This window comes from Diabrotica virgifera, chromosome 8 (genome assembly GCF_917563875.1).
Source record: "Diabrotica virgifera virgifera chromosome 8, PGI_DIABVI_V3a".
Lineage (NCBI taxonomy): Eukaryota > Metazoa > Arthropoda > Insecta > Coleoptera > Chrysomelidae > Diabrotica > Diabrotica virgifera.
The window spans coordinates 152,432,740-152,454,452 of NC_065450.1; the positions used below are offsets into that span (position 1 = coordinate 152,432,740).

General features: G+C 32.0%; 1 protein-coding gene across 1 annotated transcript in view; it reads right to left on the reverse strand.

Annotated features, from left to right (window-relative positions):
• Nucleotides 1-21,713, reverse strand: part of LOC126889692 (macrophage mannose receptor 1-like) — a 135,091-nt gene that overhangs the window by 17,867 nt on the left and 95,511 nt on the right. Inside the window, exon 11 of the mRNA XM_050658212.1 lies at nt 9,066-9,148. Within this exon, the coding sequence (XP_050514169.1) occupies nt 9,066-9,148 (83 nt within the window). The remainder of the gene's footprint in view (nt 1-9,065; nt 9,149-21,713) is intronic.

Consider the following 21,713-nt stretch of genomic DNA (forward strand, 5'->3'; position numbering starts at 1 on the left):
CATGTCATCTTTGTTTCATGGGGTATCCTCTAACCACTCACCAATTTTCGTGAAAATCGATGAAGGTTCACCGAAATTGAAAGTAATAGTAATAGTTGATTTTTAACCTTCAGTGACTGCACTATACAAAAGAAATTGCAATTTAATGACCTAATGGCGCATATTTTGGGAGCTCATAAATTATTAATTAAACGATATATAGTCGCCAACTAATTAATTTAATTCATTTTAAGTACAACTCTCTCTTAAGCCGGAAAGACGGTGGTTTTCTTGCGAGGCGGTTGTAGCTCAATAATCGAAATGTGCATGATTTAGGAGTTTATTCTTAGAATATATATAGTTCAGAGAAATAAGGAAAAAAAATATCGTGTTGGTGACACATCCCCCTCCAGGCTGAAACCAAATTTTTCGAGTAATATGGTTATCTATAATAATAACCTATATGTTTCCTGCAGCCGATTTTGATGATATACATAGTTATAAACAAATGAAGATCAAAAAACGGCAAATTTTCGCTTTTTTCGTCTATTACTAAAAAATTGGGCATTTTAAACAAATTTGAGAATAAAAAACTCATAAACCGTATAAAAAGCTTCAATATGGCGTTCGCTGAATATGTCTATCCTTATTGGTTACTTAGAAAATTGCCAAATAAATCATAAATTTTGAGTTTATATAAATATTCATAACTTATGTAAAAATTAACTTAGAACCTTCTTATTACACGGAATGCTGAGACTTATGGTGCTTAAATTATACCCTAAATTTCAAAGCAATTGGTCAAATAGTTTAAAAGTTATTTAATTTGTTTATCCAAAATTAATTTTTTTTGCAACACTGTAAGTCAGAAAATGATGAAGTTACAGTAATATTTTGGATAGTTTATAAAAGAAGAAAATTTACAGTATTAATTTAATTTAAAAAAAATGACAAAAAATAATTATAAATATTGCAAAATAATTTTGCAAAAACATGTGAATTAAAAAAATGGGGGGGCTAACTTTGTCCCTAAATCTCCTAGAACAGTTGTTTTTCTTTCTAAATGTGTATAAAAATTCAGTCTTTCTAAATATGAAAAAATAATTTTTCTACGGGTAACGGTTAAAAAGTTATTCTAATTGTTTATAAGTAAGCAAAAAATCGACATGTTTTTCAAAATAATTTTACACTGTTTAAAATTATTTTTTGTCATTTATTTTTAATTAAGGTAATAGTATAAATGTTCTTCTTTCATAAAGTGTCCGAAGTATTATTGTAACCTCATAATTTTCTGACTTATAGTGTTGCAAAAAAAATTAATTTGGGAAAAACAAATTAAATAACTTTTAAACTATTTGACCAATTGCTTTGAAATTTAAAATATAATTTAAGTACAAGAAGTCTCGGCATTCCGTGCAATAAGAAGATTCTAAGTTAATTTTTACCTAAGTTATGAATATTTATAAAAACTCAATATTTATGATTTATTTTGCAATTTTCTAAGCAACCAATAAGGATGGACATATTCAGCGAATGCCATATTGAAGTTTCTTATACGATTTATGAGTTTCTTACTCTCAAATTTGTTTAAAGTGCTTAACTTTTTGGTAATAGACGAAAAAAGCGATAATTTACCGTTTTTCGATCTTCATTTGTTTATAACTATGTATATCATCAAAATCGGCTGCAGGAAACATATAGGTTAATAATATAGATGTCCATACTACTCAAAAAATTTGGTTTCGGCCTGGAGGGGGAAGTGTCACGAGAAAAACCTTATTTCTCTGGACTAATAAGCTGTAGAAATTATGTCAGCGATACGATATATTTTAATTTTTTTCAGCATGTTTTTCTTAAGTAAAATCAATTAAAGGGTTGTTCGGGGGTGAAGGGGATGAGCTCAAAAATCAAAACTATATCATTTCAAGAGCTCATAAATAGCTCTTAATTCTGCCGCAAAAATCGATTTAATATCCCTATTTTTAAGTAGTGGGGGCGGTGGCTGAGTATCAAAAAAAATGACAAATTGGATGTTTATTATAAGTTCTAAACACACCAGCGGTACGCTGCCAGTTCTAAGCCTGAGTAAAGCGTGAAGGGAACATGGAATAAAAAATATATATTATAATAATAAATTAATTAACGAGATAGCTAGGTCGAACACAATCTAAGCAGTAATAACTATTTAAATAGCACGTAAGTTACCGTATAAGTATATAGGAAATACATACAGTGTGTCAATTTGAAAAGTTGCCACCCCTTATAATTTGGTCCCTATAGAAAATCTAAAAATATGCAAAAACACGTCAAATTTATTTGTGAGTGGGACATTTTGTAGACCAGTTTTCAACTAAATTACATCAACCCTATAGCGGGGGCGGACACAACCCCCAAAATCTTTAAGGGGGATTGAGTGATACCTCATTTTACTTACTTACTTACTTAGTCCTAAGCCTTTCTACCTTTAGGTGTAAGGCTGGTGGAGTTGAGTTTGGCATCGTAGTCTCCATGCTTTCCGATCTTGCGTTAGGTTTCTTGCACTTTCCAATGTCAATCCCTTCTTCTCGACTAGGTACTGATTGGAATATATACCAGGAGAGGTTAGAGCAATATTTTATTGCAAATTATGTAGAGAATGATAGAATGGTTCCAGTATTATTGACAATAATTGGTGATAAGGCCTATGAAATATTAAAAGGATTGTGTGACCCAGTTTTAACTAAGAATAAGACTTTCGATGAACTATGTATCCTTCTACAAAAGCAATTCACTAAAAAAGTTTCTGTTTTTAAGGAACGAATAGAATTTTATTCTTTGAGACAAGCTGAAAAGGAGTCCGTGGCAGACTTTTACGTAAGAATTAAAAATAAAGCAATCGATTGCAAGTTTGGGACTACATTAAACAATGTTTTAAAAGACAAATTCGTTTGTGGTGTGAGAAAGGGACCAGTCCTGGATCGCTTATGTGAGGAGGATCATAAAACAACCTTAGAACATCTATATGAGTTGGCGTTGAAAAAAGAAGCTGCAGCAGTAGAAGCCAACACTTCAGTTCCAGTAAATAAGATATCAAGCACCAGTGTTAACCAAGGCAGAAATAGAGAAGCACGAGAAGGAGGTTCAGGAGGTTTGTATGGAGAGTCAAAGTGTAATGCGTGTGGAGGAATAAAACATGACTTTAGAAATTGTAAGTACCGAAAATATAGTTGTAAGATCTGTCGGAAGGTTGGCCATCTGGCTAAAATGTGTAATAAAAACAAAGGAAAAAGTACTCATTATGTAGAACCTGTAGAGAGTGAAAATTCTGATTCAGAAAATGTACAAGATTTTGATTTTGTAAACATGTACCATACCTCTTTTGATAATGTTAATAATGGTTTTATAAAACCACACAAGGCAAATATGTTAATTAATGATTGTACTATTTTAATGGAACTGGATTCAGGCGCAGGTATCTCTGTCCTTCCTGAAAATATTTATATCAGATATTTCAAAACCAGTGCATTACTTCCAACTAAAGTTAGACTCAGATCATTTGATGGAAGTATTATTACACCTTTAGGTGAGATTTTCGTAACTATTCAATATAATAATGTTAGGGTAGATAACTGTAGGTAAATTATAATAAAAAATGGAACAACAGCCTTAATTGGTAGAGATTTAATGAAGACATTTAATTTCGAGATTAAATTACCGGGAGTTCCTAACATTAATCTAAATAAAATAGATCAGGATGCAGAGATAGCCAGGTTAGTAAAAAAATATAGTTCTCTCTTTAGTAATGAATTAGGGCATTATAGGTTTGAAAAAGTTGACTTAAAAATGGAACCAAATGCAAAACCTATATTTTGCAAACCAAGGCCATTACCTTTTGCTTTTAAAAGGGATGTTAATGCAGAATTAGATGAACTTGAAAGTAAGGGTGTCATTACCTTGATTGAAAATGCTGAATGGGGCACCCCACTGGTTCCCATTGTCAAGGAGACAGGCAAAATCCGTGTATGTGCTGACTACAAAATAACCGTAAATAAATTTCTAATTGATGTCAAGCATCCATTGCCAAGAGTGGAGGAGTTATTTGCAGCCCTCCAGGGTGGGCACCTTTTTACAAAACTTGATTTCAAAAATGCTTACAACCAATTGGAGCTAACGGAGGAGACAAAAAAACTTTTAAGTTGGAGCACACACAGAGGTATTTATCAGGTAAACAGGCTACCATATGGTACAAGACCGGCCTGTAGCATTTTTCAAAAAAATGTAGAAAAAGTTTTGTTAGGTATTCCAAATGTTATTAATTTCTTAGATGATATTGTGGTAACAGGTCCTAATAGAGAGGAGCATCTAAAAAATTTGGAAAATGTCTTTAATAGACTTCAGAAGGCAGGCTTTAAATTTAATTTAGATAAGTGCATGTTTTTCCGGCCTGAAATAAGGTATCTGGGGCATATTATTGATAAGGAAGGGTTACATAAAGATCCAGGAAAAATTAAAGCCATTATTGAGTGCCCCAGACCCCAAAATATCTCTGAAGTTAGGGCATATGTCGGGATGATCAATTATTATGGTCGTTTTGTGGCCAACTTATCAACAGTACTGGAGCCATTGTATAGGTTATTAAGAAGAGATGAACGTTTTAAGTGGACTTCAGAGTGTGAGAATGCATTTTTAAAGGCAAAGAGGGAAATTTCTTCAGGTGCGGGCCTTGCACACTATGATCCACAGATGGACTTAAAATTGGTTTGTGATGCTTCCAGCGTGGGCTTAGGTGCTATTTTAATGCATGTGTATCCAGATGGGTCAGAGAAGCCAATCAGTTTTGCTTCAAGAGTGTTAAGCAAACATGAAGCTAAGTATTCCGTTATACACCAAGAGGCTTTGGCAATATATTGGGGTGTACAAAAATTTTATCAATATTTATTAGGGAAGCATTTCTTTTTATGTTCTGATCACAAACCACTGATGGCCATATTCGGAGAGACAAAGGGCATTCCGCAAATGGCAGCAGGGAGACTGCAGAGGTGGGCACTATTTTTAAGTGGATTTCATTACACCTTTAAACATATTAAGGGAGTAGAGAATAAAACAGCTGATGGACTTTCACGCTTGCCTCTTTCCATACCTAAGGAGGTACAAAGTGATGTTGAGTTTGATTATTTTAATTTTCTGGTAGAGGATAAATTACCAGTTACCGCTGTAGAAATAATTAAAGGAATACGGTCAGACATCTGTTTGAGCAAAGTTTTTAAGCATGTAAGAGATGGCTGGCCAAAAACAGTTCCAGATGAATTGAAAGCATATGCTAACAGGGCTAATGAGCTTACCATTGATAATAATTTAATTATGTGGGGGTATAGGGTAGTGGTACCTTCCAAGTTTCATAAACAAATCTTACAGGAATTGCATAGTACTCATAGCGGAATAGTTCGAATGAAGACAGTAGCAAGGCAATATTTTTGGTGGCCTGGCTTAGATGGAGATATTGAATTGTTTGTAAAATCTTGTGAAGCATGTTTAAAGAATACTACAACTCCACGGAAGGCACCTTTAATTAAGTTCCAAGAAGGAGCTCATGTGTTTGATAGAATTCACATTGATTTTTTAGGACCGTATCATGGGAAGAATTATCTTGTTATTACAGATGCATACTCGAAGTGGCCCGAGGTATATGAGATGTCAAAGACTGACTCAGAACATACCATCGGTAAACTTCGAGACTGTTTTGCCTGATTTGGGTTGCCAAATCAAATTATTTCAGATAATGGTCCACAGTTTAATTCAGAGGAGTTTCAGCGATTTTGTAAAAATAATGGCATTATTCATAAAACTTCAGCTCCTTATCATCCAGCGACAAACGGAGCGGCCGAAAACTCAGTTAAAACCCTAAAATATGCAATAAACAAAATGTTAACAGGCTCCCAGAGCAAGAGTATATCTGAGTTGATTTCAAAATATTTATTTTCTTACAGAACTACCCCTCATTCAGTGACATTTCAAACTCCTGCCTATCTCATGTTTGGGCGTAAAATTAAAACCAGATTTGACTTTTTGACATTTAACGATAAGACATTGAGAGCTAGAGAACAACAGATAAAATACCATAAAGGTAATAGGGTGGTAGAATTTATAGAAGGAGAAGATGTTTATGTTAGGGATTACAGGGTAAATGCACAAAAGCCTAAATGGGCAAAGAGTAAAATAGTTAGAAAATTAGGGCATCAAACATTTCTATGTCAGCCTTTAGATAATCCAAGTCTTGAATGGAAAAGACATTTGGACCAAATTGTTAAATGTGGTCATTTTTACGATGAAGAAATATCTAAAATTTCTGATGACAAGGATAGAGATACGGGTGATCCACTAAGTTCAGTTCCAAGTACTTCTGTAAGTTCGCCATTACCTTTAAGTGAAACTGAAGCTTTGGTAACCTTAAGAAATACCAGTGAGACCCAAGGAGTGTCCGGTAGTGTTGAAACCGAATTTTCGAGTGAAGATATCAGTGCGGTTCCTTCGTCAATTAAAGACAGTGCATCACAATCAACCGTTGGGTTGCAGTCACCTAATATTAAGGAAAGATTGAGAAGAACCATCAGACCGCCTGATCGTTTAGATTTATAATTAAGACTATGACAATGTGGTTTTTATATTCGGATCTTGGTGTGGAGGGATGTAATGTATGCTACCTGTAACAGTTATGTTACTTCCCACCTCTACAAATCTATCTATGACCAACTTCACAGATAACCTACAATATGTAATTCAGATATTAGCATATGTTCATTTAGTATAATGAATAAAGGTTTTCATGCCGTCTAAATTGTTTAATATTCTTAGATGTGGACACCACACATATTTCTTCGTCCATCAGTTTCATTTTCACCGATAATATTCTCTGGTTAACATATGTTTCTTCTATAACGTGTTGTAGTCTATTCGGTGCAATTATTATCCAGACTCCTTCTTTTGCTCTCTCTTTTGTATCCGCTCCTACCCAAAGTACCCAATATCCTTTGTGTATTTTCTTAAGACCTTTTCCTTTCATCTTCGTTTCCGTTATTCCTAGTATTTCTATTTTGTGTTTTATCATTTCTTCTACCAGTTCTTCCTCTTTTCCGTTGATGCTTCTCACATACCATGTTCCCATTTTTATCTCTCCATTTTTCTGCAATCTAGTTTTCCCCTTCTTTTTATTTTCATCCTTGTTTACCTGTGCATCATCTTTTTCCCTATGGCTTTTCCCATTCATTGCCTTGGTCGTCATTGTTGTGTGTCCGGTCTCATTATTTTTTATTACTTTTTTGGAGTCCTTTACCCGATTTTTCTGTGAATTTGTATAATTTTCTCATTATTATGGTCCCATTTCCACTCCTTCCCATTAATCTCCAGTTTCATATATCCTATCTTCGTAGTATTACCTTTGTCTTTTTCTTCTTTTGACATTTTCCTAATTTTTGCTTGTATTCCCTTTCCTTTCTTATTAAATCTGATTCTATATACACCTTTTGTCTCTGTAGATTCTTCAGTTTTCCTTTGTTTTTTAGTACACTTAGCTTATCCGTTAGGTTTTCCATTTCTGCTACAAAAATTTGGTCTCCGATCTTCACCGCTCCTCTCAGTTTGACCTGTAATTTCAGATTTTTTCCTATGAAGTGTTCTACCTCCTTTACTGGTTTTCTGTCGTTAGGATCCAGCTCGTAATTCTGCCGCAAAAATCGATTTAATATTCCTATTTTTAAGTAGTGAGGGCGGGGGGCTGAGTATCACAAAAAAAATGACAAATTGGATGTTTATTCTAAGTTCTAAACACACCAGCGGTACGCTGCCAGTTCTAAGCCTGAGTAAAGCGTGAAGGGAACATGGAATAAAAAATATATATTATAATAATAAATTAATTAACGAGATAGCTAGGTCGAACACAATCTAAGCAGTAATAACTATTTAAATAGCACGTAAGTTACCGTATAAGTATATAGGAAATACATACAGTGTGTCAATTTGAAAAGTTGCCACCCCTTATAATTTGGTCCCTATAGAAAATCTAAAAATATGCAAAAACACGTCAAATTTATTTGTGAGGGGGACATTTTGTAGACCAGTTTTCAACTAAATTACATCAACCCTATAGCGGGGGCGGACACAACTCCCAAAATCTTTAAGGGGGGTTGAGTGATACCTCATTTTGAAGGTCATTAAATTACCTTTTCAAAAATACCACATGCCTTATATTTCTTTTCAGTACTTTTGGAAAAATCTTGGACTCAATATACTCTAAAAAATTTTGGAGTTCTGAACTCTATACTTAATATCTTTACGGTTTTACTTGATTTTTCCAAAAATACTTTAAAAAAATACTCTAAATACTTCAACACCCCAAAAAAATCAATTTGGAGTTCAATACTCCAAAAAGAATTTTGAAGTTCTGAACTTGATATTTAATTATTAAAATTAATTATAAAAAAATTAAAATTACTGAAAAGAAATATAATGTATGTGGTATTTTTGAAAAGGTAATCGAACTACCTTTAAAATGATGTATCACTCAACCCCCCTTCCCATTAAAGATTTTGGGGGTTGTCCGCCCCCGCTACAGGGTTAGTGTAATTTAGTTGAAAACTGGTCTTTAAAATGTCCCCCTCACAAATAAATTTGACGTGTTTTTGTATATTTTTAGATTTTCTATAGGGACCAAATTATAGGGGTGGCAACTTTTTAAATTGACACCCTATGTATAAAGCAATACCTATTTAAATATATTTTTCGGTAAATTCTCTTTTCGGGCAATTGTCTATCTCCCAATTGTCTATTCGGGCAATTGTCCGTTCGGGAATTGTCCATTCGGGGAATTTTCTTTCGGGAAACTGTTTTCGGGCAATTGTCCGGGACCAATATTTTTGACCCAAGAATCTGTGGTATAATTTATGACCAATATTTTCGGGACACCGTGTATATAGTATTATAACTTAGTTTATTCCCCTGTAATTCTAGATACCTACATTAATTTCACAATTCATTAAAAAAGCTAAAATACTACAGATAGACTAATTTTGATTAAAAAATATATTATTATAGTTTCAGTTATAGGTACTTACTTTAATATTATACAGTATTCGATAGAATATTTTCGGACAGGATATTACATCTCTTGTGTCTTCTACAGAATTTCCGTTGATAACTATAAACAAATATATTTAAGTACTAGACATTAAAACCTATTATTTTATATAATAGGTAAATAACTAATTTTCGAAGATTCTAATTCCATTCTAATTCCAACTAGGTACTAATATAAATGATCATGGATCACGGAGTCAAAGATTCAGCAGGGTAAGAACAGAAACTGGCTATTGGTGCTTATAAGTCTTCAACTCAAGAAAGTCCTTTGTCATAGAAATCCAAAAGATAGCTACGTAGAATGTACTAGTAGGGGAGTGCAATTAGAACGAAAACATGCATTGTTTCGGAAAAATTCAAACAAGCTTATATTTTTCTAAACCTTTTTTTGTTAGTTTATATACATGTTAAAGTAAAAAGTTCTGCTCGCAGATTTGGTCGCTAATTGTTTATTAATTGTTTAAACAATAACAATTGTTTTGTATAAATAATTTTAAAAATATCGTTAAATTCATTATTTTACTTTGATCAAATATGTTTCTAATTTGTTTTTGATTATGCTGAATCCGAATATGGCATTGCGATTTGAAAATTCTTATGGAACCAAATGGAAAACTTTTTTATTATCACTTTTACGAAAAAAAGTTATTCTTCATAAAATGCTCTCCCTGGTCTAAAATCTAAGATACAACTATCAGATATCAAACTTTTTTAATTTTATACGAGGTATGTAAAAAATATGACCTTTTCTTTAAGAGTTAAGTGCCTTTATTATTCACAATATTTTAATTAGAAGGATTAATTAGAAGGATTTAATTGAACACTAAAACAAATTTTTTAATTCCAAACAACTTTTCTTAATAACAATTTTCGATATTGTGAAATGTAACGGTACTTTAATCTTGAGTGAAATTCATATTTTGTGACGTACCCCGTATAAAATTAATTAAATTTGATATTTGATGATTGCATCTTAGATTATATACGATGCAGAGTATTTTATAAAGAATAATTGTTTTTCGTAAAACTAATAATAAAAAACTTATCAATAGGTTCCAAGTTACGCAGACAAACTGTATAAGAGCCAAAAAAATTTTTTTTGCTGAACATTTATTATTGTTGAAGCTTATTATTAAATGTATTTTAGGTAAGTTTTACAGAAAAAAGTTTTGATCACTTTGTATAAACATTTTTTTAGCTGGTAATTTTCGGTTCTTGTATTATATTTTTGATATCTTTCTTAATTTTCTCAAAAAGAAATAGTTTATTTTATTTCTAAAGTAAAATAATTTAGTGAATTTTAAAGATTACATCCTAAGCTTTAAAAAAAGCACTTATAAAACTGTAATAGATCTGTTCAAACTTGAGTAATACCGTCTTAAAGTCGTGGTAATTATATAGAACTACGAATATTTCAAAAATTACATTTTTTGAGACGTCATATCATTTGAATATTTGAACTAAATTTTTGAGATTTTTTTTGACTGAAAAATCATTTAGTAAGATGCTTGAAATAGTCTAGGCGCCAAATAGAGGTCACCGTGTCCTTTTCAATTCTGATGGACAAACTTAACGGTTTCTTATGGATTTTTGGCTGCTGATTACGAATTTCGAGGGTGGATTTTGATCCGAGTGGTCAAAAAATTGTTATAAACAATTAAATTGTTTATAAGGCTCTAGCTCATAGACTAAAAGAGATAAAAAAATGTTTCAAATAAAATTTGTTCCTTAATAAAAAACGAAGAAAAAATCGTTTACTAAACTTAAATCCAATAATTAGAACTCAAGATATTGTACAATTAGTGCACAATGCAAATTGCAAAATAAGTATTTTTCGAAGCTTTCTCGATCGTAACTCGGCTCCTACGCATGAAAATAAGCCTTACGAGGTCTTATTTTAAAGCTTAACTAATAGGCTTCCAAACAAAGTTTGTTAAATTACTTTATGTTCATTTTTTTTGAAGTTATACTCGTTTGAATTTATAATTTTCTTAAAAAAATTGTACATTAATTTGTTTATAAGGGTTTCAAGCAAATTTTAGCTAGAAACATTTATACTTTAATTAACAATAATGATAGAAGAACTCAAAAGGAACAATTTGAGCTCAAGAAAATGTTCGTAAGTTTATTTTTGGCCAAGATATCGATATTTAAATGGCGCGCTATGAGGCGCAAGATCGGCTCACCGCGTAAAGGTTCACGCGCTGACTTCTCGATGCAAATTATAATTTCTATGTATACATACGTTATCTTCATTTTTCATTTTTGAAGATCCTAATAAAATTTTATCATATAATTCTTATAATTAAATCATCATACTATACCTCGTATCACCTCTCATGCTATTTACTTTGTCTTCTATTTTTTGTATTAAATGAGAAAAAAAAACATTAAAAAGTAATATTTCAGAAGTATTATACTTATAATATAGTTATAATAACTAAAAATTATGTTGATATTATTTATTAATACTATTTTTACAAACATTTTTTTTCATGCATCTGCATAGAGATATACAGGGAATCTCAGCTTTTTTACATCTGCATAAGTTCTTAGAGAAATTTTAACAGTTACATGGTGGTACTAAGTCTGTTCTTGTAGGCAGTAAAACTAAAACTTTTTGGGGCTTAGAGTCTAATTATCTACATATATGATATCCATATAAAGTGGATCTAGTTCTTTTGCAGCATCATCAAGGCCCGTCAATTGTGTGTATGCCGCCACATCATAAATGCTCGTTTTATATGCAATGATGATGCTGCAAAAGAACTCGGTCCATTTTTATATGGATATCACATATTGGCCCATTTTCATACGTAGAAACCGAGTTACGATCGATAAAGCTTCGAAGAATACATACTTACTTGACTCTGAGCCGATCTTGCGCCTCTAAGCGCGCCATTAAAATATCGATATCTTGGCCAAAAATACACTCACGAACATTTTCGTAAGCTAATATTGTTCCTTTTGAGTTCTTCTATCATTATTGTTAATTAAAGTATAAATGTTTATAGCTCAAATTTGCTTGAAACCCTTATAAACAAATTAATGTACAATTTTTTTAAAAAAATTATAACTTCAAACAGGTATAGCTTTAAAACAAATGAAGATAAAGTAATTTAAGAAACTTTGTTTGAAAGCTTATTAATTAAGCTTTAAAACGAGACCTTCTAAGGCTCATTTACATGCGCAGAAGCCGAGTTACGATCGATAAAGCTTCGAAAAATACTTATTTTGCAATTTGCAATTTGCATTGTGCACTAATTTTACAATATCTTACGTCCTAATTATGGGATTTAAGTTAAGTAAACGTTTTTTCTTTGTTTTTTATTAAGGAACAAATTTTATTTGAAACATTTTTTTTATCTCTTTTAGTTTATGAGCCAGAACCTTATAAACAATTTCTAAACAATTAAATTGTTTATAACAATTTTTTGACCACTCGGATCGAAATCCACCCTCGAAATTCGTAATCAGCAGCCAAAAATACATAAGAAACCGTTGAGTTTGTCCATCAGAATTGAAAAGGACACGGTGACCCCTCTGGCGCCTAGACTAAAAGGTAAGTTGTGCAAAATTGAGGGTTTTATAAGAAAAATTGTATTAGTTACACATTTTTAAATCATTTTTAAACAAAATGCATGTAAGGCTCACTTTCCGCCCCCACCGTACTCATGCCCATACATTTTATTTCTTTTTATTATATCCATAAGATAGCTTAATTATTCTTCTTTCATGTTCAATTTGTAAAATTTCATTTGATCCATTAGTTAAAGAATTACATTAAAATAAGTCAATCGTGCACTTCGCCTTACGCTGGTTTACAGTGCGCCAATGTTTGTGAGAAGGGTGACTTTAGCGTTATAAATAAAAAATTATAGAAGATACAGAATTAATTTTAGAAAATTCTTTATATAAGGTTTTTTTTTGTAAAATTTTCAGAATTTTTCAATGGTCAAGTCAGTTTTTTTCTAAAATTTATATTTTCGGAGTTATTTAAAAAAAAACATCTAATTTCGTAGTTCATTTGTTTAATAAAAAATGAAGCACCCACTCACTTCTCGAGTAGAACTTTTTGATATGTTGTTTATTAAACATTTCTTAATGAAATTACAAAAAGTTCTATCTTGTTTGATTTTTTCCGAAGTGAAAATCTATATGCACTCCCCTATAGGGCGGTCCGATAAGTACTTAGCTTACAACAGAAAAACGAACATTTTGTCAACCCATTGCGTCAACAGCTTCCCAAATGCCCAAAATTTCATGTACAATATGACCCACGCGATCTTGAGATGTTTACTGCCTCAGTTTTATCTCGCGCATCTTCAGTTGATGGTCTGCCAATAATAAATCGTGGATTTTTTTCACGGTATCCTCCGCGGTAGCCGTTTTTGGGACACCAGGCCAAAACTTAATAAAAACCAACGTGCTACCCTGTTACTAGTGATGTTGATTATAGTTACTTTCGAGTATTCGTTACAAATCGTTACTTTTGTATAAAGTAATCATTTACAGTATTCGTTACTTTGATTACTATGATTACTTTTGTTACTTTTGTATTTGAGTACCTACCGGTAATCATATCTAGAATCGTATTTCTCAGTAGGTAGCTATTCATAGACGAATGCTGAAGATATCTTGGACAGCAAGGAAAACTAATAAAGAAGTACTAAGGAGGACAAACATGGGAATAAACATAAATGGAAAGAAACTAAACCACCTAAGATATGCAGACGATGTAGTAGTCATAGCATCAAGTTTTGAAGAACTACAAACCATGCTAACCGAACTAGCAAATGAATCCGAACAAATAGGTCTAAAAATGAATTTTGCCAAAACAAAAACAATGACAAACACACAAGACAATAGAAACGTAATACTAAACGACACCACAATAGAAGCGGTTAATGATTATATATATTTGGGACAGATTATAAAAATAAATAAGGAAAACCAAACAGCGGAGGTAAAAAGAAGGGTTAGATTAGCCTGTGCAGGATTTGGAAAATTAAAATGGGTCCTAAAGAATAAAAAAATACAACAATACTTAAAAACAAGAGTGTTTGACCAGTGCATACTCCCAATTCTCACATACGCATGCCAAACATGGACCTTGACCAAGGCAAACATGGATAAAATAATAAAGACACAAAGAGCCATGGAGAGAGCAATGTTAGGAGTAAAATTGACAGACAAAAAGCAAAACAACTGGGTCAGAAATAGAACAAAAGTCAAAGACGCAGGTCAACATATAACCAGGCTAAAATGGAGCTTCGCAGGTCATAACGCTAGACAAACGGACAATAGGTGGAATAGCACGATACAACAATGGAGACCATGGACAGGAAAGAGAGCAAGAGGACGACCCCAGATGAGATGGGGAGACGACATTAAAAAGATAGGAGGAACGCACTGGAAACAGAAAGCACTAAACAGAAGCGAATGGAGGAAACTGGGGGAAGCCTATGTTCAGAATTGGACGAATTAAAGGGCAAAAGAAGAAGAAGAGAAGGAGGGCCAACAAAGATAGAGAACTGCTAAAGACTGTTAAACATCGAAAAATGTCTTATCTGGGGCATATAGTGAGAGGAAGTCAATATAAAATATTACAACTGATCCTTAAAGGCAAAATAGAAGGCCGTAGAGGTGTAGGAAGAAAACAAGTTTCTTGGTTAAAAAACATTCGAGAATGGACTCAGATACCAAATGCTGGACAATTATTCCATATTGCAGAAGATCGAGAAGCCTTCGCAATGGTGATCGCCAACGTCGGATAATTCTGATATGGCACGTGAAGAAGAAGAAGCTATTTTGTATAGGTATTACGATATAACAACGACCTTCACCGATCTGTTTAAGAGATAAAAATGATTTGATTACTATGATTACTTTTGTTACTTTTGTATTTGAGTACCGGTAATCATATCGAGAATCGTATTTCTCAGTAGGTAGGTATTTTGTATAGGTATTCCGATATAACAACGACCTTCACCAATCTGTTTGAGGGATAAAAATGATTTGATTACTGATTACTTTTGCATTTGAGTACCGGTAATCATATCGAGAATCGTATTTCTCAGTAGGTAGGTATTTTGTATAGGTAATCCGATATAATAACGACCTTCACGAAGTACGAAGTAATCAGAGTAATCAAAGTAGATAAAATCGTCGTTACTCGCTCTGTTATGATTGGTACAAAGTAATCAGAGTAATCAAAGTAGATATAATAGTTGTTACTCGCTCTGATACGATTGGTACGTAGTCCAGAAAGCCACTGCGCATCCGCTAGGAAAAATATTCCAATTCGGATTTTTTGCACAATCTTACTCAAAAGGACCCCTTTTAATAAATTTGCATGTTGCCAGGACCAAAAGTGAGTCAAAAATTTTTTAAACGTTTCTTTTTTGTTTTTTTCCTAAAATTATTTTTTTGCATGGAACAAAGTTTTTTTTAGATTTTTTGGATCATTCCAAACAGAAAAGGTATTTAGTGAGTTTTCTCTAAAGTTGATAGTTTTCGACATATAAGCGATTAAAAATTGAAAAATTGCGAAATCGGCCATTTTTAACCCTCAAAAACCATGTGAAAAACTGAAAATTTGAATGTTGCCAAAGCAGGTAGATATTCTTTAAACACGATTGATGAAATACCGAAGAGTTTTTGCAATACAATATTCAAAACACCTTTGTTTTTGTAGAGAATGTATGTAAGAAAAGAATGTATGTAATTTATTTAAATCAAAATACATTTTACTGTTACCCGAAAACTAAAAAATGTTTATTTCACAAATAAACATTGCTTTTCGATTAAATTCAATGTTCAAGCCAGCTCCCGCCAGCCACCTGCCTCTTGGAAGTTTGAACATTTAATTTAAGCGAAAAGCAATGTTTGTGAAATAAACTTTGTGTTCTGATTTGTGAAAGCAGTAAAATGTATTTTGAATTAAATAAATTACATACATTCTTCTTTTTTGTCAAATAGTTTAATTTAATAAAAATTTTTTGGACACCCTGTATAAATAATTATGTAAATGTTTATATAACTGAATAGAGAACTGAAGAACCTTTCAAATGAGCTATCACAGGACCCCTATTCTCATTTAAAAAAATCATCGATTACGTCATCACGCCCAGATGGATGACGTCACTAGTATACCATATATATGCCACAATATCATAACTTAAAAATAAAAATCGACCTGTTTTGGGATTTTTCCTTAAAGTCGCCGGTTTACGAAATAACGAATTTATTCCTTTCATTTGCACCATACACATACTGTATACACATGCAACGGTGGAAAATAGTGACGCGCAAGCTTGATTAGCAATGAAAAATCAAAGGAGTTTTGAATATTGCATTGCAAAAAACTCTTCGGGATTTCATCAATCGATGTTTAAAGAATTTCTTCCTACCTTGGCAACATTCAAATTTTCAGTTTTTCACATAGTTTTTGAGGGTTAAAAATGGCCGATTTCGAAATTTTTCAATTTTTAATCGCTTATATGTCAAAAACTATCAACTTTAGAGAAAAGTCACTAAAGACCTTTTCTGTTTGGAATGATCCAAAAAACCTAAAAAAACTTTCGTTACATGCAAAAAAAAAAAATAATTTTAAGAAAAAAACAAAAAAAAACGTTTAAAAAATTTTTGATCCACTTTTGGTCCTGGCAACATGCAAATTTCTTAAAAGGAGTCCTTTTTGAGTAAGGTTGTGCAAAAAATCCGAATCGGAATATTTTTCCTAGCGGATGCGCAGTGGTTTTCTGGACTAACGAAGTACTTAACGAAGTAATCATAGAAATCAAAGTAAAAGTAATCAAAGTAAAAGTAATCAAAGTAGATACAATAGTCGTTACTCGCTCTAATACGATTGGTATGAAGTAACGAAGTAATCAGAGTAATCAAAGTAGATATAATAGTCATTACTAGCTCTGATACAATTGGTACGAAGTAACGAAGTAATCAGAGTAATCAAAGTAACGATTTGCCTCTCTGTATAGTAATCGTTACTTTCGGTATTCGTAAGTAACGAGTACTTTGTAACGAATAGTTACTTTTTCAACATCACTACCTGTTACAACTCGTTAAAGCAATTTTTGATATTCGCCGTCGAAGGAGAAGAGTCACCGTACACGGCATTCAAGCGCTCTTTGATTTCGCTGCGCGATTTGCCTTTCAAATATCAGATTCAAATCACCGACAGATATTGCTCTTTTTTTATTTTTTTTAAGATCCTCTAACACGCTCACTTCCTCACGCCCTGAAAACAAAACTACTAGTCCGATTTCGCTGAGATTTTGACACAGGCTGTCAACAAGAATGTATTATATAATAGTAGATTTCTTTTGCGATAGTGGCGCTTTCGAGTGGGGAGGCTAAGTACTTATCGGATTAACCACGTAATTACTATACCAAATTTACAATCAAGATACAGTAGAAATAAACAAACCAAGACACATTACATGCTACTAGGAGCACTCCCGAATCATAATTTACAATGTATATAAACTTTGGAAATAATGATTTGGGATTTACAATGTATATACATTGTAAATTATGATTCGGGAGTGCTCCTACCCACATAACAATGATGTTCGCATCATGTTCAAAGCATATACTACCAACATTCGATAGAGTATATTCTTTTTAGTACATGCATAGTACAAGTGTAGCATGTACCATAAAAAACATTTTAAGTTTCATGTTCTTTGCATATACTTTAAAGAATATTCTCGTACCGAATATACTGAGCACATTCGTGTACGTAGTATCTCAGAATATTCGTAAAAGTACGTTCTTATAATATACCTTCATCGAATATACTTTAAAAGTATGTGCTTAACACATACTTGTACGTAAGCACTTTTAAAATTTCTTAAAAAAAAATATGTATGTATAGGAAGAATAATGTTAGCCTTATAGATTATCAACTTATTATTTTTATAATAATTAATAAAATTAATAAAAAAAATCGTTTTCATTTTGATTTTACCATGAGTATTTTTACATCGTTGGAATTTAAAGTTTGGAAAGAATACACCATAACCAGATCGTAAGAGATCGGAATAATGCAAACGGAAATGATCCTTCTCATTCTACCTGCGTAGGAATTAACAAAGGTTTTATGAAAATGAAAACACAAACATTAAACAGGCACAAGGCACAGGCATTATTTGTATTTGTATCCAATCACCAATCTATGCTTGATGCTGTTAGGAGGAAGACGAACGACAAAGTATATTAGGAACTAGGACTAGGAACATACATTATATCTTTATTTTGTTTGTGGTGCTTGAAAATATTAAATTCATTTTGGTAACTCAATATTACTTAAATAGTAGGTAAGTACAAAATATATAAATTTTAGTTATAGTTTAGTCTCACCAAATATTATATAATATTTATATTTAGGTATTATATTTAACATAAGATATTTAACATAAGAGCAAAAGAATTCAATATGACAATTTCATCTCAAAAAACTAAAACTTTAGTAATCAGTAAAGAACCAATCAGATGCAAAATAGAAATTGATGGTATCAGTATTGAACAAGTAATGGAAGTAAAATACCTTGGAATTACATTGTCAAGTTACGGAGACCTAGACAAAGAAGTGAGAAATCAAGTACAAAAAGCAAATAGATTGGCAGGATGCCTTAATAACACTATATGGCGAAACCGACATATTAACACTGAGATGAAGTCAAGAATTTATAAAGCCAGTGTAAGACCAATAATGACATATGCATCAGAAACAAGACCCGATACAGCCACAACACAAAGACTACTGGAAACGGCAGAGATGAGAGTACTGAGAAGAATTACAGGAAATACACTGAGAGATCGAAAGAGGAACGAAGATATTAGAAGACAATGTAACGTACAGTGTATAAACGAATGGACACTAAATAGAAAAAAAGAATGGAACAACCATATAACCAGAATGGGGGAGACACGTGTGGTCAAAATAGCACGAGATAAATCACCAATCGGCAGAAGAAGTATCGGCCGACCGCGCAAAAGATGGAGCGACAACCTTCCATAGAGGTATCAATCCGCCAATGAACAAGCAGAATTGCTTATAAAGAGGAAGAAGAAGAAGAAGGTATTATATTTATAAATTCAGCATGTTTATTTTGATATGCACATAATACATCCTAAATCTAATTTAAGTAAGTATATATTATATACTTACCTATATATTCTTTATATACATAAGTAACTAAAATTTATATGTACCTACTAGTGACGTAACGAATATTCGTATTCGCATTCGCATTCGCGAATATTCGCATATTTTTAAATATTCGCATTCGCGAAATTTTTGCGAATGTTTTGCGAATATGAATGTCAGAAAAAAATAATTTGAAGATATATAATATATATAATAATAAAATCAAAATCTATCCAATTCTTATCATCTTTTTTTTATTAAGAAAAGGTAACAACCTCGTATAATCATATTATCAACCTTCACTTTATTTTATTAATTGGTAGTATGTAATAGAGCTTTAGATCCAGTTTGATTTACACTAAATATCAATTAACTTCTCATTATAAAAGAAAACATTACAAAAATATAATTTTTTTTTTAAAAAACTGAATATTCGCATTCGTATCCGCATTTGCGAATGTCGGTAGCAGATATTCGCATTCGTATTCGCGAATGTTCAAAAAATGACATTCGTTACATCATTAGTACCTACTTACTTTTTAAGTAATATTGTAAAATGTACTATTATAATTACATTCTCATATGCAATTTAAATATGTAAACATGATAGTTGGTAGAACCTAGGATGAGATTAGGTGATGCTGAAAACATACTTCTGAGCAATATAGCATTTGCTTGGAATAATCTTAAAAGTATATTCTTCCCACATACTAAAAAGATGTGCAGTATATTCTAAGTATATAAATAGAAGGTTTATAGCACTTCCTTGAAATTTTCTAAAAAGTACGTTCCTGGTATAAACTAAAAAGATGTGCGGTAGTACGTTCTAAGTATATAAATAGAAGGTTTATAGCACTTCCTTGGAATGTTCTAAAAAGTACATTCTAGGTATATACTGAAAAGAAGTGCGGTAGTACATTCTAAGTATATACATAGAACGTTTAAGTACTGTAATGTAGTACATATATACTCACCATCTGCTCTGCACATTCGTAATGGTAATTACGCATATTCTCAGCATATACTTTTTCTGAAAAGTATGTTCTATGAATCTACTAAGAACATGAAATTGTTATGTTATGTGGGTATTAGCATTTAACTTGTCTTGGTTTGCTTATTTCTACTGCATCTTGATTGTAAATTTAGTAGAGGTTTGAAGCTGTTAAATGTCTAAATATGTAGGTAGTTAGAAATTACCCCGAACAAAAAAATGAAAACCAAACAGAAATTTATTGGCTTTGATGAACGCTTCAACGATTATGTCTTGTTGTAAAGTATGACAGATCACATTTTCTTTTTTTTCCTGGTGTGAATTCTTTGTTTAAAGTTTGTTGGAATTGCATTATATTGTAGGATTTTTATGAAAATTAATTTATTTAATACTTTAATAAAGTTTAACTAAAAAAAAAAACAAATAAAAAAATATAGGATCCTTTGTAAAACTAAAATTTAACTAAGTTAAACTAAAGTTTAACTAATTTTTTATTTCATGATCTACAATCAAAAAAACCGAATGTGTGTTAACGCTACAGTATAGGGCTTTTCATTCATAGTCATTTGTTTCGAGCTTCTGTCATGTGTCGTTAATATTAAGATATCTACGTCATACGTCATTGGTATATATGTTACCGGCCAAACCCGATTTCAGGACAAACTAGTTTGGCCTAGGCCAAACTAGTTTGTCCTAAGCGCGTTAGGATAAACTAGTATAGCCTAGGCCAAACTAGTTTGTCCTATCGCGGGTAGGCCAAACTAGTTTGTTCTAGGCCAAAATAGTTTATTTTGATATAATAAAGACTCACACTTCAGGATAAACTAGTACCGCCTAGTCTAAATCAATTTAGCCGAGTCGAAAGTAATTTAGCGAACATGTAAGGACTTTTACATGCGGGGAATTCCCAAATCACGTCCCAACAGGGATAACAAAAAAAATATACATCGATATATTGTATCATAATATGATACATCGAATGAAGATATTGATACATGCTATGCATATATTATTATATAATTAAATAATATAAAAAATAATTAATACATGGATGAGGTTTTCTCCAAAAATTAAAAGAAAAGATACATTTACGAATAAAATAGAGTACGAATTAATATTGTTTTCACTAATTTTGAAAAAATGTGAAAACGTTGAATTATCCACGTCCGTCTGTCCGTCCGTCTGTCTGTCTGTCTGTCCGTGAACTCAACTCCTCCGTCATTATACCAGGTAGAATGACAAATGAGGTGTCAAATGAAAGCTTATAATCCAAGGACGGTACTAAAGATGCGAAATTTGACCTAGGCTGTCTGTCCGTCCGACCGCTAATATAACTCAATATTATTGTTTGTTTGTTACGAATAATTATAATTTTAATAAAAACTATTATTTTTCCGATAACAAAGTATTTTATTCAATTTACTATATATATTAAGCCGTACTAGTTCACTGAATTACTTT